The sequence below is a fragment of the Crocodylus siamensis genome, chromosome 2 (assembly GCF_052110815.1).
Source record: "Crocodylus siamensis isolate JL-2025a chromosome 2, ASM5211081v1, whole genome shotgun sequence".
NCBI classification, from domain to species: Eukaryota; Metazoa; Chordata; order Crocodylia; family Crocodylidae; genus Crocodylus; species Crocodylus siamensis.
The window spans coordinates 160,420,335-160,437,119 of record NC_143396.1 but is presented as its reverse complement, the minus strand read 5'-3'; the positions used below and the strand labels follow the sequence as shown (position 1 = coordinate 160,437,119).

At 44.0% G+C, this 16,785-nt stretch overlaps 1 protein-coding gene across 5 annotated transcripts in view; it reads right to left on the bottom strand.

Moving 5' to 3' along the window:
• ANKRD17 (ankyrin repeat domain 17) overlaps positions 1-16,785 on the bottom strand; it is a 197,678-nt gene that overhangs the window by 6,216 nt on the left and 174,677 nt on the right. For 4 of the 5 annotated variants that reach the window (XM_090031944.1, XM_090031946.1, XM_090031948.1 and 1 more), the window contains 7 exons: positions 15,089-15,260; positions 12,572-13,016; positions 10,411-10,566; positions 10,106-10,255; positions 7,965-9,616; positions 1,605-1,802; positions 103-351 (listed from right to left, as the gene is read on the bottom strand). In XM_090031944.1, the coding sequence (XP_089888070.1) occupies positions 103-351; positions 1,605-1,802; positions 7,965-9,616; positions 10,106-10,255; positions 10,411-10,566; positions 12,572-13,016; positions 15,089-15,260 (3,022 nt within the window). Of the gene's footprint in view, positions 1-102; positions 352-1,604; positions 1,803-7,140; positions 7,198-7,964; positions 9,617-10,105; positions 10,256-10,410; positions 10,567-12,571; positions 13,017-15,088; positions 15,261-16,785 lie in introns of those variants that run through there. The other variant, XM_090031949.1, reaches the window with a different exon arrangement.

The following is a 16,785-nucleotide window of genomic DNA, read 5'->3' as shown; positions in this document are numbered from 1 at the left end:
CCAATTTATGCAGTCTTTCAGTTTCAAAGCAGTTATTGATAAAAGCAAAATGATTACAATGAATTACTTGAGTAAAAATGTCCGTTGGATACAGCATTATACCTTGATTGCCACCTATCCCTTCAAAGGACCAGATGCCACTATGTCCCACTGGCGTGGCTAAATTGCTCCCAATAACAGATGGTGTAGAAGTTCCAGTTTGTCTAATACGTGCAGACCGTTCAGTTCCAATTGGAACAGGAACCTTTCTGTCCTGAGACACATTGCTGTTTTTTTCTGACCCCAAAGACACTGCTGAAGGGGAAGGAGATGGTGCTCTCACACCAGATGGTACTGATTGGGCAGGAGATTCTATAGAACAGAGAAAAAGGGTATTAATGTACATGAGTATTTAAAATCTTTGGTAGAACTAAGAAGTTTGAAATCATCAATGAATTTTCCATTGAAATAGTTCATCTATACATACCTCTATTAATTGTAACCCCCCAACCCTCCCCGCATCCTAACAAATAATTGCACCCAAACCATTCACTTCAAAATAGTTCAGACCATTACCATCTATTGATCATTTGGAGGTTATGTAAACAATTTTAAAAAATCATTTTTAATTCTAGGCTCAATGTAATTGATCGCAAAGACTGCCTAATATGACAACTCTCTTGTATCCAAGATTAAAAGGACTTAAAAGTAAAAGATTAGAAGCAATTAAAAGGACTCTATTCAAGAACATGGCTGAAATAAAATGATGGGGTTCTTCACAAAACACCCGCACATCATTTATCTTTGGGTTTTAGTCCTTAATATTGTCAGTAAATTAAATTTTAACATTTATCCTTGAGTAATGGATAAGGAATAAGTTATATTTATTCAAACAGCTTAAAATGTGTTTTCTGCCATAATACATGATGGCTGTGGCACGGTAAAAACTGAGGAAGTCAATTATAGATGAAAATACCAGAACTGTGCATAACGCATTTGCTCAACAAATATTTAGTGGTTCATTATTTTAAAAAGGTTCTGAAAACCTAATTCATCACAAATGCAGCCTGTCATTTAGACTTAAGTAAGACTTTCCTGTATGACTTAATCTTCTAAATGTAAACAAAGTGTAGCAAACAAATCCTATGACCCTAGATGACTTCCTGCCCTTTGGGCGGGGGGCTGGACTTGATGATCTTCCGAGGTCCCTTCCAGCCCTCATATCTATGAAATCTATAAAAAACACCGAAAACACTTAAAACGACAACAAAGCTGAATGAACTCCAAAGACTTACTGAACAACCTTCACTTCTCAGAAAATACTGCAAATAGAGCAAAATCTGTGACAGTGTGACGAACACCCACCCAGCCTCATCTTTAACTAATATGCTGCTGTTGAGATACAACCACTGAAACAAATTTTTTCCAGAAATTTCTTCTAGAAAACTGCTTTGAAAGATCCATCCTATATTACTCATAGACATTATAAACAATAAAAACCACCTATCAGAAAATTTTAGCAAACCTATCAACTTAATTATTAGGATGGTACCTATAATTGGTAGAAAAATATGACCTTTCTGCTTTTACAATAATTTCACACCCATGTCCTACTAAGAACTCACCATTTGATGCTGATGAGCATGGAGGTAATAAACTAAGTGGGGAAAAGTGTTGCCTGTTAAAATTAGCAGCTGCAGGTGCTCCTCCCAGGGGTGTTCCAGGTGCATATATTTGACCTCCTGAAAGGTTGGAGGCAAAGTTACCCAAGTGTGTAGAAGAGGGCGTTACAGAAGCATAAGGTGAATCCATACTGACAATACCTATTGAAGAAATTGGAAAAAGTCAGTCCTTCATTGGAAAAGGATTCTATCCAATGCCTGGATAAGGAGGAGATTGGGACAAGAGGACACCATAAACATAAGAATCAATTTGTGCCCTTCCTCCTTGTCTAACCAGACAAGTCTCTTCAGCTGGTTTCTTATGTCACGTGAATATAAACAGGACAGCAAGAAAAGAACTATACAGTGCGAGTCTGGGAGGTGCGTGGGGAGTGGAGCAACAAACTGAGTCAGCACGAGCAGTAAGGGGGGCTCATGGCAGTGGTCTCTCCACTAGGCTCCCAGTGCCCAGAAGTGAGCAGACAGAGAAGCATGGAAAAAGCTCTTGCCCGCTTCTCACTCTGGAAACTCCAGAGTGAGAAACAGGCAAGAGGGCTGCTCCATCTACTCAGCTCTGGGCAACAGAAGCCAAGAGCAGGGAGCAACAGCAACGCCAAACTTCCTGACCACTGCTTCTCATGATGGGGCCTGGGTGTGAGAGGGGCTGGCAGGGAGCAGCTGGTAGCTCCACTCTTGCTGGTTCCTGGAAGTCAGGTTATTTTTCTTTCAGAGCAGCCATTGTTACTCTGGAACATCTGAACGTGTGGTTTCTATCCAGCAGTTGCACTTAAAGGTTATGCTTGCTTTTTTAAATGCAAAACTAACCTAGAAAATTGAAGTTTAACTAAATATAACAACTAGGATCAATAATCTTCAGTCATTTTTCTTGATCTCTTGTTTGGGATTTGAAAAGCACAATATTATAGTACTGTAGGCTCCAATTGGCCTGGAAAGCTGTGACTGTGTTCAATATTCTCAAAACTGTATTTCTCTACTCACCTTTTTATTAAGAGAATACTAATTTGTTCTGCAATCAACATTAAAGAGATGGCAACCAAAAATGCATTTTCCTGTCACCTTGCAGAACATTACTCAAGATGAAATGGCTCCAGCTTTGCCATTCCAAGTAGTCTATTATCCTTTCTGTGGAAGTTTATGCAAAAAATATACAAGACCATTGATTTTGAAGAAGCTATGTTTGCTTTTCTTCATCCAGCAAAGCTCTAGGCATGTATTTATCTAGACACATATCTATCTACCCCAGTTTTTATCTTCTAGACTTTCACAACTGGAAACAACTGAAATAAAGCTTATTTTAGTTGTTTTTGCATAGCTACTGATGTATGTGAAACAAAAATAGTCAGGAGTATTTGAATATTTATAATGCTGTTTTAAACAGTTTTAAAACAGACTTTTCTTGTACATTAATATAATACTGTCTTCCAGATTCTGGAATTGCAGAGCTTCAAAATGTCTATGGCTAGCTCTACCAAGATATATTTGCGACTAACCAGTGATATCTTAGTCTCGCTACTGGTATTTAAAAACTTCTGGCTGCTGCTGAAACTTGCTTTAAATATGTGGATTTCACTTTGCTATTCGTAGGAGAGCTATAGACAGCAAAAGAGATTAGAAGACAAGAGCAAGATAGCAACACCTGCACTCCCTCATAAGTGGACACCAGCTTGTTCAATAAGAGGTATATTAGCAGAAACTTTTTCAGACAGTAGCAAGAAGGCTGAGCAATGGAGAATGGTAGCTAGAAGATCTCAAGCAAGATTTAGAACCAGTACCTTGACAGATATCCCAGCAGCTTCCCCTTTTTCAGGAGTTGGGAGGCATAGGCTTTTTATATGGATTTGTCCCTAAATCTGATTCACAAGTTTCCCTCAACCTTTGCATACACATTAGAACAGGGGTGGGCAAAATGACAGATCCAGCCTGCAGCCAGACTCCATTTTCCAGCAGCCCCAGTTCCTTCTGACTGCCGCTGCTAGACCCAGCCCTGCTGCTTGAGTGCTCCAGCCATCAACCCTGCACCCACCACCAGGGGTGGGACCTGCACAGGGAGGGTGTGCAGCTAGGCAGCTGAGATGGGGCCACAGCCTGCAGTAAGATGGATAGGTGGGACCAAGGAGACTCTGGCGTTTGGGGTGGTGATAGTGCAAGGCCAGGGCAGAGCTGCAATCCACTGCCTGCATGCCCCTGCAACAGGCATAGGTCCTGGGGGCAGGGGATTACAGGGAGTTGATCCCTCTGTCCCAGCCCCATGCTGCCACTGTCCCAAGACACCAGCCTCTGCCCCAGATGCAGCTCCCAGCCAGTCTCTATGAAAACCCAGGATCTTGGGACAGTGACAGCGCAGGGCCGGGGCCAGCCGCGATGTATTCCCTGCATGCTCTTGCCCGCAAAACTGTGGCTCTCCCACGCTGTCATGGCTCTGCGATCCCAGGGTCTCCACAAAGACTGGCGGGGAACTGCACGGGCAGGGCACGTGGCTAAGCTGGGGTCAGTGACAAAACAGAGCCAAGGCCGGGGCAGAGCTGCAATCCACTCCCTGCGTGCCCCAGCCCACAGAACATGCACTCGTTGCAAGGGTGTGCGAGCAATGGATTGTGGCTCTGGCCCAGCCCCACATCATCACCACTGGAGTACACTGGGGTCTCCCCGGCCCCGCCCACCTGCCTCGCTCCCAGCTGCAGCCCCATCCTGGCTGCATGCCCGGCCCGTGTGGGTCCTACCCTGGTGGTGGGTGTGAGGTGGACGGGCTGAGGTTCCAGGCAGGGAGAGGGTCCAACAGCGGCAGCCCAAAGGAACCGCCACTGCTAGGATACGGAGTCTGCTGCAAGCCCAATCTGGCCTGTGGGCTGTATTTTGCCAATCCCTGCATCAGAGCAATAAAACAGTAAAATGGACTACTCAGAGAAGTTATGGAATATCTGTCACTGGAGGTGTTACAAAGCAGGTTGAATAAGCATTGGTGAGGGATGATGTACAAACAGCATTCCTGCATTTATACAGGGGGTCTGATCAGATGATGCTCAAGGGCCCTTCACAGATTAAATGATTCTATGCTTTGCTGGTAAGACTTCTCTCTCTAACCAGCTGGTTCCTGTTAATATTTTCAAAATCTCTGACAGCAAAGAACTTAAAAGTTGCAAATACTAACCCAAATCTAATTACTCAACTGAGAGCTAAACTTTAAGAAAAGCCTGAAAGTTGGGAATAATATTTTGGATGTCTATGAGGTATTAATGTAACAGCGCAGATCAACAGTATTCTACCAGAGATAATATTGTACAGATTTTTAGGAAAGCAGTTATGTTAAAGGTTTCCTCAAACCTATGCTTGAACACAATATATTGTAAATACTGCTGAATGCAATTTGTAATTGGGATCCTCTGAGCTCTGTGGTAGGATCAACTTCAAATTTCTAGGACTCCTCAATTCTACTACAGTATTATATGTATTTTTAAGACACGGCTGTCCAACTTCTTAGCAGCCTGGGGCTGTATGCCCTACCCATGGGGGCTGCCCCTTCACAGGCCCCTTGGGCACTCCCCTCTCCTGCATCCCCACCTTCACCTACCTGGGTGGGGCTCCTCTGCTGCACCATACAGACACCCCATGTCAAAGGTTTCCTCAGCACTGTAGGCTGTGCCACACAACTCTGACCAGCCCTCAGGGGTGCCCTCTGGGGAGCCCAGAGCCTGTGGTGGTGGGGAGTGGCAGCCAGGTAGGAGATCAGTAGACAAACGCTCATCGCTTTTGGGCCAAACAGGGCCTACCAGTTTGACAGCCCTTCTCTGAGAAATACTCAGAAGGCTGAAAGGGACCTCAGAAGATCATTGAGTCCAGCCCCCTGCCCCAGGGGCAAGCAGTCAGCTAAGGTTAAAGGATCCCAGCAAGTTAGGTGTCCAAATGTTTCTTAAAAGAGTCCAGATTAGGTGCTTGCACTATCTCTGGATGCAGTCTATTCTAGGCCTTGGGGGCTCCGACAGTAGAGAAGTTTTTCTTTACGTCCAGCCTAAAACGGTGGACATAAGGAAATACAATAATAGTTTTGTTGGGTTTTTTTAAACCTCTCTCAGAGGCACTGGATGTTGGCTTCAGCCAGATCTGGGGATTTTGACAGGGGTGTACCAATGCTCCTGCTGGGACTTACACCCACAGATTCATGGCTAGAGGGTCTTGCCCCTCGCCATATCTGGGGTCAGGAAGGAATTTTACCTCCAACTGGTATGAACTGTGGGAGGTTTTGTGTGTTGTCTTGGAGGTGGGGCATGGTCTTCTTCCTGAAATCTTTCGAGTATATATTAACAGCCTTTACAGCAGCAGGATATTGGCAGCTATTGTCCTCTTGCTTAACCTGTGGCAGGTTAATGTGTTATGTCTTGTGTCGTGTCACGGTTGACTGTGCAGTACTGCTAAGATATTGGACAATGGATTTGTATAGGATGGTTTGAATAGAGATAATCGTGCCTCAGGCAGGAGACTGGACTAAAAAACTTCTGGAGGTTCCTTCCAGCCATAGTTTTCTATGATAAAGCTTTTCAAAAATAGATTATTTCTGACACACTTTCTTGTTGTGTTCTGTCCAGATAGACTACTCCGCAAACTGTGGCTGCTGCCAACATTACTTTCAAGAACTGGCTCAGAGCATCCTTCCACCACTATTATACATACAAAGGCAGGGAGCTTATAAAAGGCTTCTGCAGCTATGCTATTCCTACATTGTTGAAATGAGAAACTTAAGACTTCCCTCCTTCTGGCTGTGAGCTAGGCTCAACTGCAGCCCCCCTGCATGCTGCTACTAAGCTCCATGGAACAGTATCAAGGTCACTGCCCTGAAATTCAATTTAATTTGTATAAGGGAAATCTTGGAAAAGTTTACAAATCTCACAGCATTAAGTGCCCAGATTGATGTTGTCTAGGTAGCTCATAACTCTGGAGAACTGTTCTCTCATATTTGCTATTAACATAGGAAAATATCAATAGATCAGTTTGTTCCTGAGGATATTTTCAAAGTTATCTTCACAACCAAGAGGGCTAGATTTTTATTTTAAAATGAAAGCTGTGTTTCTGACACAACCATACAGCAAGGGACAAATTCTACAGCTATGGAGTACATGGGATTTTACTGATATAAATGCAACTCAGCTTTGTAAAAAAAACAAACAAAAAAACAGATACCCCCCACTTACATTAGCTGAATTACAAGGCTTAAATTTTTCCAGTCGTTTGAAGACTGAACCTTTCAAAAATTTAACAAACTGAAATTGACTGGTGCACTAGAATAGGTTGCAATGCAATAACATATAGTTTTTTTTCTTTCTTACTTTAAGTAGAAATGGGTAAAAACCATAAAACTGAATATTGGAAAAGAGCTGCTAAACTTTTCTTATTTGGGGCAAAACAAGACAAGCAAATGCCTTAACAGAAGGTCTCTACTACCTGTGTAAGAATAGAAAAAAAATGAATTCTAAATCCAACAACTTGCCTCAAATTCTGTGACAAGACTCCTGGCTTCTCTGCATTCATGCAGCAGATTGAAATTCTGCCAAAAATCAATTAAATTAAAAATAGAGATTAAGGTCGATTTAAATATTTTAAATTGGGCTTTCTTTACTCTGTTCCCTCTATTCTATAATTTTTCAATATGAAAGTTTATCATAAAATTATCAACAGTTAACCATCTAAATTGTTCTTGGATTTTACAGAGACAAGTTTTTTTTGGTGATACCTTTTACTGAATCAACTGTATAGCTGACAGAGTTGTTAGACAATGTTACAGATATTAACTGCTTTAATAAAAGTTATTACCAGAAAAACCCCTTGGCTTCTTGCATAGTTCCTGGACTATCACAGCTACAACACTCCAACCCTACTACAGTTTTGGATTTCACAGACAGGAACTTAAATAAAATATATAGAGCTGTTTTTACTTAGAGCTGTGGATCTTGCAGTCCCCTGGGAACTGCACACAGACTCAGCAAGGCAACTATGTATTCCAAAGGTGATGTGTGGGTTTGGGTTTCTTTTGGGGTTTTTTTTTTGGGTGGGGGGGGGTCATGGTAGGGAGGAAATAGCAGTGGATGGTTTTGGGAGGGCAAGGACTAGAAATATGCATGTTAAAAAAAATTAAACCTCAAACTTTAAAGCATAATTCCATTTCAAACAGATGGATTCTAAAACAGGCAAACTGTGGAATACATAGGTAATTTAGTATAAAAACTCAAGTAGAAAAGCTAGAAAACAGCAAGTGAAAGCATTCAGCTGCTACTTAACATTAGACTCCAAATGCAGTTCCATTCAAATACTCACCTGAGGGACTTGGAGCTGGCCTTTGTAGTGGTGGCCTAAAACCTGGGGCTTTGGAGGTATCAGACTGATGTAAAGGATCTGAATTTGGCAAAAATGAAGACTTTCCTGACAGAATGGATTCTGGTGTTGCTTGAGATGAAACTACAGATCCACCCCAAAAGCCATGAGCAGAAGTAGGACTGTTTTCAAACAGTGTGCTAAAGGGCCCAAATGGCAAGGTAGCACTGAAGTTGGTACCCATAGACTTGTTTGCTGGATGAGCTGAATTTTGAGAAGCACTTTGTGTACTTAAGGTAGAAGGAAGCTGCACTGAAGAAGGAACACTGTGGGGCCTTTTAATGTGATTTACATTGAGGACTGCAACAGAAGAACCTTGCACAGGAGCTGGATTCTTGTGAGTCGTATTTGTTCCATGGGCAGGTGGCCTGATAGCTGGGGTTTCCATTTTAGCTGCAGACTGAGTAGATCCCACTGATGTCTGAGGAAGGGGATAAGTCATTGGGGCATTTGTTGGACCTGCGACTGGGGCAGATGAACATGTTGCTGCTAAATTTGGAGGCATAGCCATTCTAAGATCTGATGTAGGAACCTGAGGCTGCTGTAGAGGAGGTCTTGCTTCTTGAGAAAGAGATCCTGGGGATTGCTGATGAGCAGGGTGCACTGACGAACTGCCAAGAGAATTAGTGCTTGGCTGCCTGCTGCTGGCTGAATTACTTGTTTCCACTGCTGGTGGACTACTCACATCCTGGTCAGAGGAAGATGTGCCCTTATTTGGAGATGCTGTTACACAATCTGAAGGACTGTTTCTAGAAACTCCTGCTGGCTGAGCTGGCGGTGAAGGGGATGATGGGGAAGATACAGGGTAGTGTTCTTTGGCAGTAGGAACAGGATATGTGGCATTTGTAGGTGCTGTGCTGTTGCTACTTGCTGTGGTTGTGACTGTGGTTGTGGTAGCATTGGATGTCTTCACAACCGTAACAAAAAGCTGCCTTCTCACTGAAGGTGAACTGGGACTGCCATTTGTAGACGAACCAGGCACAGTAGAAGCCACTGAACTTGTTGTAGCTGTTGGACTAGTAGTCAAAGAACCTGCTGAATTCACCTGAGAACCACTGCTGTTCTGACTGCTATGGCGAGGCACCATGTGAGGTTTAGGTGAGTTAGTAGCTCTTGCGGGGCTCAAAGGCCGAACAGGAAAAGGACCCCAAGTGGACTGAGCTGGTGGAAAAGTACCTCCGAAGTGGGTCATGGGCAACCGAGGGGGACGGATTTGCTGGAAAGTCTGAGCAGCAAGTAAAGCATGTGCAAACTGTGGAGGAGGGTATGCTAATGGCAGAGAGACTGGAAAACCAGGCCGTACATTATTCACTGGATTCTTGATGGTTTTGTGAGTGGACGCTGAAGAAATTGCAGGCACAGTGAGTACTGTGGCAGTTTGAGAAGTTGACGAAGCAGCTACAGTGGCAACTTTGATCCCCATTAGAGAACTGTTAGCAGCAGTAGTGGAGGCAGGTGTTGATGACCCTACTTTGGAGTTTGCTGCAGAACTTTTCAAACGATTCTTTGGAATAAGTTCATCAATTTCCTTATCTGGATCCTTTATCAGAGCATTGATCAACTGCGTTGCTTGTCTTGTTGATTCTGTGCCACCCCTACAAAAAAGAGTAAAGGGGAGGGAGGGGATACAGTTACTGATATTTTGCTCTGAACTTTTATGTTACATAACTCAGATGAATGGCCTAGAGCTAGATTCTGCCAACCTAGTACTGGTAAAAACCCAGCATGAAGTTTGGCATGCTCAGGGGAATTAGATGCCTGATTAGCTTCATGAATAAGCTAATGGCGAAAGCGATGTTATACGTACAAAAACATTACCTAGTCCACAACAACTGATTCACAGGTCTAGTACAGATGCCTTTACTTTTTGTCTTTAAAAAGAATACAGACGTGACTGCTTATTCCAGATTTTTCTATTTCAACCTTAAATAGCATGATAAGCATCAATTATGTTCATTGTTTTGGCTAAAATTTCTGCTCAGAAAGTCTTCAAGAAAAATGATTTATTAAATTACAGATCCCTCTTTAAAATGCACTCTATTCACTTTACAGAGAATGTTTTCAACTGCCAGATGACCATTTACCTTATTGTTATTATTCTGTCCCCAGTCTTGTCTTTTTGTTTGTCAATGTCTATATGTGCTCCTGTGAACTCCCGAATAGCATTAATGTTACATCCTCCTCTTCCAATCACTCTGGAAATTACAGTTGATGGAACAGAAACTTTTTTTGATCTGTACAAAAGGAAAGTATTACGTTAGTGAGACAGGATTCAATGGATCGAAATAGTGTGAGGATTGGCAAGAATGCAAGATAAATGCCAAGTAAGGATGTAAGAAGGGAAATTTATTCCTTCTACTGGTATGTTTCTTGCACACAAGTTATTTACCTTCTCACAACTTCCTTCCATCCTTCTTCCCTCTTCTGGCCACGTTTAGGACTAGCTATGGTTAATTTTCCATTTGGAGAAGAAAGAGGAGAAGGACCAGATTTCGTGTTGGTAGACAAGGAATTACTGGTGACTTCACTGATGACCTCAGACAGCCTTTGAGAAAAGGTAAGAAACATAAGCTACATTATTAATAAACAATTTCTTTAAGCTTATTTCAAAATGGAATTGACCATTTCTCTTTAGTCCTAGGGAACGAAATATGACACATTTCAACAAAAAAAAACCACACTGAAAATCGCAACTGCCCAGTAACGCAAGTACAAAAGCAACCACCCATTTCTTTATATACCTATATGAATAAGGATAAATAGTTTTCCAATATTTTAGTCAGATTATGTGGCTCAAACAATAAAAGATTTCCCTCCTTCCCAACACTGAAAATCCAGAAACAGGTTCACAGAATCTGAAGAAGTTGCAGAGCACCAAGCTATCCAAACCATTGCTGAAGAAGCCTACACAGATCAAGTACAGAGTGTGGATTCTTTCAATATGTCTGACTAATCAATAATACAGGGATGAACTCTATGTGCATGTGTGCTACTGGCACTTTGAATTCTCTCTCTAATCTGAAAATATCCAAAGGTTCACTTCAGACTTTTAAAGTATTAAAAGTAATATCCACTAGATTATATACCACCTGAAACACAGCAGTCTTCTACTTAAAACTCGGACTATATTTTTTGCCTTCCATCATCTTCCCCAGAGGAACCTACACTGCTGTTTAGTTCCCACTGCCACAGGATGTTGATTATACCAATTCTAGTTTCTTTTAAAAACAGGCATCACAAGAAGAGTATTTTAAGCTGAAGTATAGCACTACTCTTTTATAGTTTGAGTTTAAAAAAAATTACACAATATGAAGAGACCAGCTAGAAAAGAATGAGGCAGAAGGGAAAAGCAAAAATAATAGTCCAAAAGGCACAGGGCACAACGGAGATGTAATAAGAACAGTGACTGAACTAATGGAAATGCTTATCTCCAAGTTCATATGTAGCAACACAATCCTCTAGTTACAGAGTTGTAACTCATGACATTTATCCGCAGAATATATTGTTTTAATGTAAAAAAATGGACTCTATATATTTATGAAGACTTGTGGTACAGGTGATATCTTTTATAAGTAACTAGATTTTTTCCAAAAAAATCTTTAATGGCAAGCTTTCGGCCACAAACAACCTTCAGCAGGCATAGGAGAAAAGATTGTAAAATTAGACCCGGGAGAACTTTTACAATCTTTTTTCTATGCCTGATGAAGAGTGTTTGTGCCCCAAAGTTTGCAATTAAAACATTTTTTTTCACAAAAATTTGTTGGTCTAATAAAAGATATCACCTCTATCACAAGTCCTGATTGCTTTTGCCACTAGAGCAATACAACTACAACCCAGATACCCGACACATGAAAGATATAAAATTGTAGCCGATTTTTAAAATGAAATCATCGTAATTTTACAAAGCAGCAGCAAGTTTGACCACCTGAAACTTGAGATCCTGCTGCTGCCCTTGTTCAAGCCATAGTCACAGAGCTTCACCACAGAGCTCAGAAATACCTCACCACATAAGAAACACCTACCCATATCATTCCATCTATTTACTCCTCTGTGAAATACAAAAACACCATAACCAGAAGGACATATGACTATATCCTGCTTACCACCAACCAACTTCAAGGTAAACAAACTATTCCAACTTTTCTCTGAGCCTAATCTGCCTATAAAATTAACTGTTCCAAACAGGTGATTTTACCACATCTTCAACTCTCCTATGAAATATGAAGTTTCATTTCTACCCAAAAGAACTTTTACAATCCTTTATCGTATGCCTGACGATGGGTGTTTGTGCCCAAAAGCTTGCAATTAAAGAATTTTTTTTTGCAAGAATCTGGTTGGTCTAATAAAAGATATTGCCTCTACCATGAGTCCATATATTTATGGCACTTAATGGAAAAGCAAGGACTTGAATGCTTCTGATCTATTTTCTGATTAGCCAGGTTCTAAAAAGAGCAATAAAACAAAGTGGTCACGGTCTTAATTAGACCTTCCTGCCCAAAATTACTTTCATTTTACACTTGGAGTTGTAATAAGTAGTCACAGTAACTTACTTTATTGATGATTTGCCAGAAGCAGCTTTCCTTTCATCCTTTGGAAAAGTGACAAGTACTGATGGTTGTTTCTTGTTCTGAGGGTTTGCAATGGCTGTGGAAGAATGATTGTCACTTTTGTGGCTGCTGTTACTATTGCTGCTTTCATCACTACAGCTGGAAATCCTCATGTTATCACTATCGCCACTTTCGCTGGTACTGCTACTCTTCGACTCACCATTTACTTTTTCAGGTTGACTATAGGAGATTGGGAGTTGATCATCAAATAAAATCTGCACGTTATCTGGGGTAATCTTGTTTTTCCTGTTTTTCCTCTTTGTACTTGTTGTGGTGATCGTGTTATTCCTTTTTCCATGGGAGCCTGCTAATGTTGTCCAAGTTGCAGATATACCAATGGTGGTTGTAGTCGTGGCACTTGGAGGCTCCATTGGAACCTCAGGCTCATCTGATGGGGAATCAAAAGACATTGCATCAGCATAAGGAAATAGCACTTGTGGGTTATTCAAGTTTGGTTTTAAAGTTATGCCTAACAAATCTGGCAACTTCCTATTACGCTTAACAGTTTGGAATGATACTCATGAGATCATGTAATGAACAAGTAACTGATACACAGCTTCCATTAAAAAGGAAAAGCAAAAATAACCAAACAAAAAAAGGAAAAACCATTATAATACCACTACATAAATCAGTGGTATGCCCTCAACAGAAATACTTTATTATTCTATTCAGACTTTTTTGGGATAGCAGAATAAGGGGGCATTTGAAGATTACAAGCAGCAGCAAATTCAATTCTGATAAAAAGATTTTTTTCAATACAACACACAATTGGTATGTAACCTCTTTACCACATGGTATCAGAAGCTAAATTTTAAAAAGAAATAAGATCATTTTGGAAAGGCTGAAAATTCAAGCTTTCCTGACTTGGGGAAGCAAGTGAAATGGGTGAGCAGGAGAACAGCCTTGGGGACTAATTACCCCACAGCTGCCACTGAAACAGTTGGTAATGGCTAGGGATGTAAATATTGTTTAAAAATCAACTGTTTAACCTCCTCTAATTATATCAGTCCTGCAGAAGAGGGGCAGGGCAGTGCAGGGAGCTGGGGCTGAGGGTGATAGCGATATGTGAAATTGTGACGAATTCCGCCGCCAATCAGGAACGACAAAAGCCACTGGCTGCAGCAGGTTCCACAAGGTGACTGTGGGAGTGGGCAGGCAGCGATGCCAGCAGTAAAACTACAGGGGCATGGGGTCTGGCACGGTTCCTGGCTTGGGGCTGCCTCCTGTTGGGGGAACAGCTCCAGCAGAGCCTGCCTGGGAGGTGGCGTGGATCTGCGCTGCAGCATTGCGCAGCTGCTGCAGCAGGGAGGTGGAAATAACTAATGGTTTCCTGGGGGAGCAGAGCCAGGCAAAGTTATGCGACAGACCTGGCAGGGCTTAAGTATAAGTGAGCTCAGCAGTGCAGCTGCCATCATGTGCTACAGGGGCAGGCTGCATAGAGCCAGGTGCCGGCCCCCCCCAGCACCCACATAGACTCCCACCTGCCAGGACTGCCGTGCCATGCCCAGGTGGTGCCTCCAGCCTACAGGCGCCAGTTGCCCCAAACACTGCCTCCCTCCCACCTGCTTACCCAGCAGCTGCAGCTTGGCAAGAAGTCGCAGCAGCTCTCCCAGCCCGGAGGCATGTTATGGACAGAAGTGCCACACAGAATTGTGCCTGAGGAATCCACCAGTGGGCTGAGCACCCTCTACTAGGAGCCATGGCTCCCTTTGCCATTCAGATGCAACCATGCAAGTGCCATGCTCCTCTTGCTTGGCTAAGGGCTTGCCCCACTGCCAAGGCTCCTAGCAGAGGGTGCTCAGCCCACAGGTGGATGCCTCAGGCAGGATCCTGTGTGGTACACGTGTCCTGCATGGCAGGTAGGAGTGAGGTACTGTAGGGGCAACAGGTGCCTGTGGGCCAAAGGCACCACACCTGGGCGTGGCACAGCTGTCCTGACAGATGGAAACCCCTGTGGGGGGAGGGGAGCACCTGGCTCTGTGAATCCCACCCCTGCAGCATCTAACAACAGCTCCGCTACTTCACTCGCTCCTACTTAACACCTGTTGGCTCATGGTGCAACTTTGCCCAGCTCCGCTCCCCCAGACAGCTGCTAGTTACCACCCCGCTGCAGCAGCTGTGTGATGCTGCAGCCTGGATCTGTGCTGCCTCCCAGACAGCCCCTGTCAAAGCCACTCCCCCAAGAGTGGGCAGCACCAAGTCAGGAGGTAAACAGTAAACATTAAATGATATGAATATAATTACTGTTTAACTTTTTACATCCCTATTATGGCTGTGCACACCACTTACCTGATGCAATATGACAAGCCATATGTTTGAGAAGAATTTTAAAAAAATGTAGATAAGAGCCATCTTATCTACACTTCTTTTGGAAGTTTATATCAAATGTTTTGGCAGAAAATTCTCAGTCATGGAAACTAATGGGAGAAGACAATCTATAAGACGCAACATGACAAATACCTTCAGCTTTCAGCTTTTCCTTCTCTTGAGCGGCTTGTAGTTCAAAGTTTTCTTTGTTTTTTGCTTCAATTTCTTCCAGCTTTCTTCTTTGTTCTTCCTTTTTTTTTCTCCTTTTCTCCTTTCTTTTTTCTCTTTTGGCAGCCAAAGCCAGCCTCCTGCTTTCTTCCCTTAACTGGAAGTCAAGAACACGAAGCAGTGAGACACTGATAAAGAAAAATTACACACATCTACACAGAGGCCAGATCAATGCTTAAGGTTTATTACTTTCTTATAAACATCTATTTTCAATGGCGAAACCAAAGCCTTTACATCTTCTCCACTCTAATTGGCACAGTTGATTTCCTGAATGCTTAACACCTCCTTAAACTGCAGAAATTCCACTGATGCTAAATGAAACACTGCATATGTAAAAGAGATAAGACAGTGAGCAGTGAGGAAGGAAAAAGAAAATTTTGCTCTATGAGTGGTCTCCAACCTTTTTAAGTACAAGATCACTTCTTGACTTAAAGTCCAACCCAGGATCTACCGTGCACTGCTGCCACTCCCCCGCTTCCCCAGCAGGTCAGTCTGTGGGGGGCCAAGATCGAGGCAAAGGGGAAAAAAATTATTTGGGGGGAAGAACGCAGCCACCCACAGCAGGTAAGTTTGTCGGGGAAGGGGTGGGGTGGTGGGGGGCTAGATTGAGGCCCCAAAGGTAAGGGAGGGAGTGGGGCACAGACAGGAGCAGGGACTGGGGTGAGTGGGGCCCCAACACAGCTGGTTGGACAAGCAGAGGCCCAGTGGGCACATGTCCCCCTATGGGTGACTGGTGCCTCCTGGCTCTGGGGGGGACACCAGTGGCTGATTGTTGATGGAGTGGGCGGGGTTACCCAGCAGTCAATCGCCAACCCTGAAAGTAGCAGCGGCAAACCAGAACTGCCGCTGGCAAAACCAGAAGCACCACCAGCACTTCTCGGGGGGGGGAGGGAGGGGGCACTGGCTGGCACTCCCCACTCCCTGGCTGGCAGGGGCCAAATTACACGTCACCTATATGCCCCCTAGTTTGTGCATGGGGTGGAGGTGGCTGCTGCCGAGCACTGGGCTTTAAACCTTGCTGCACCAAGAGCCACACGATGCCATATGCATCCCACAGCCAGTGCACAGGGGGTGAGGGGCAGCTGCAGCAGGGAACAAAGCAGAGTGGCAGCCTGCTCCACCCCGCACACAGATTGGGGGGGGGGGGCATGTGCTAGCCCTGGCCCCACTCATCCCAGTCCCTATTCCTGGCTGTGCCCTGCTCCCTCACTCACCGCTGGGGCCTCAATCTGTGCCCCCAACCCCAGGGTGGTGAGGACGCAGGACAGAGCCGCAAGTGGCTTGTCCAGGAGGCGCCCAGCGCGGGGTGGCGGGGGCAGCTCCCACTGCTGCATGCATCCCAGAGGAGCATGGGGGCCGTGTGCCTGGGATTTGTGTGCGGGGGAGGGTGGGCTGCTGCTGCGTGCTGGAGGCTGCACCAGGTTCTTCCTGGGGGGGGGGGGGGGGGGGGAATTGGACCACGTTGCAATTGGGGCAGGTGGCAGTGGCGTTGGGGAGGGGGGGTTTGGGGGGGCTATGGTGAATTCTCAGGTGGTTGCAGCCCCCACCCCATAGTCCCCTCCCAGCACTGCTGTGAAGAGCCCAGTGCCATCCCAGCCACAGCCTGCAGAGGCAGCCCACCC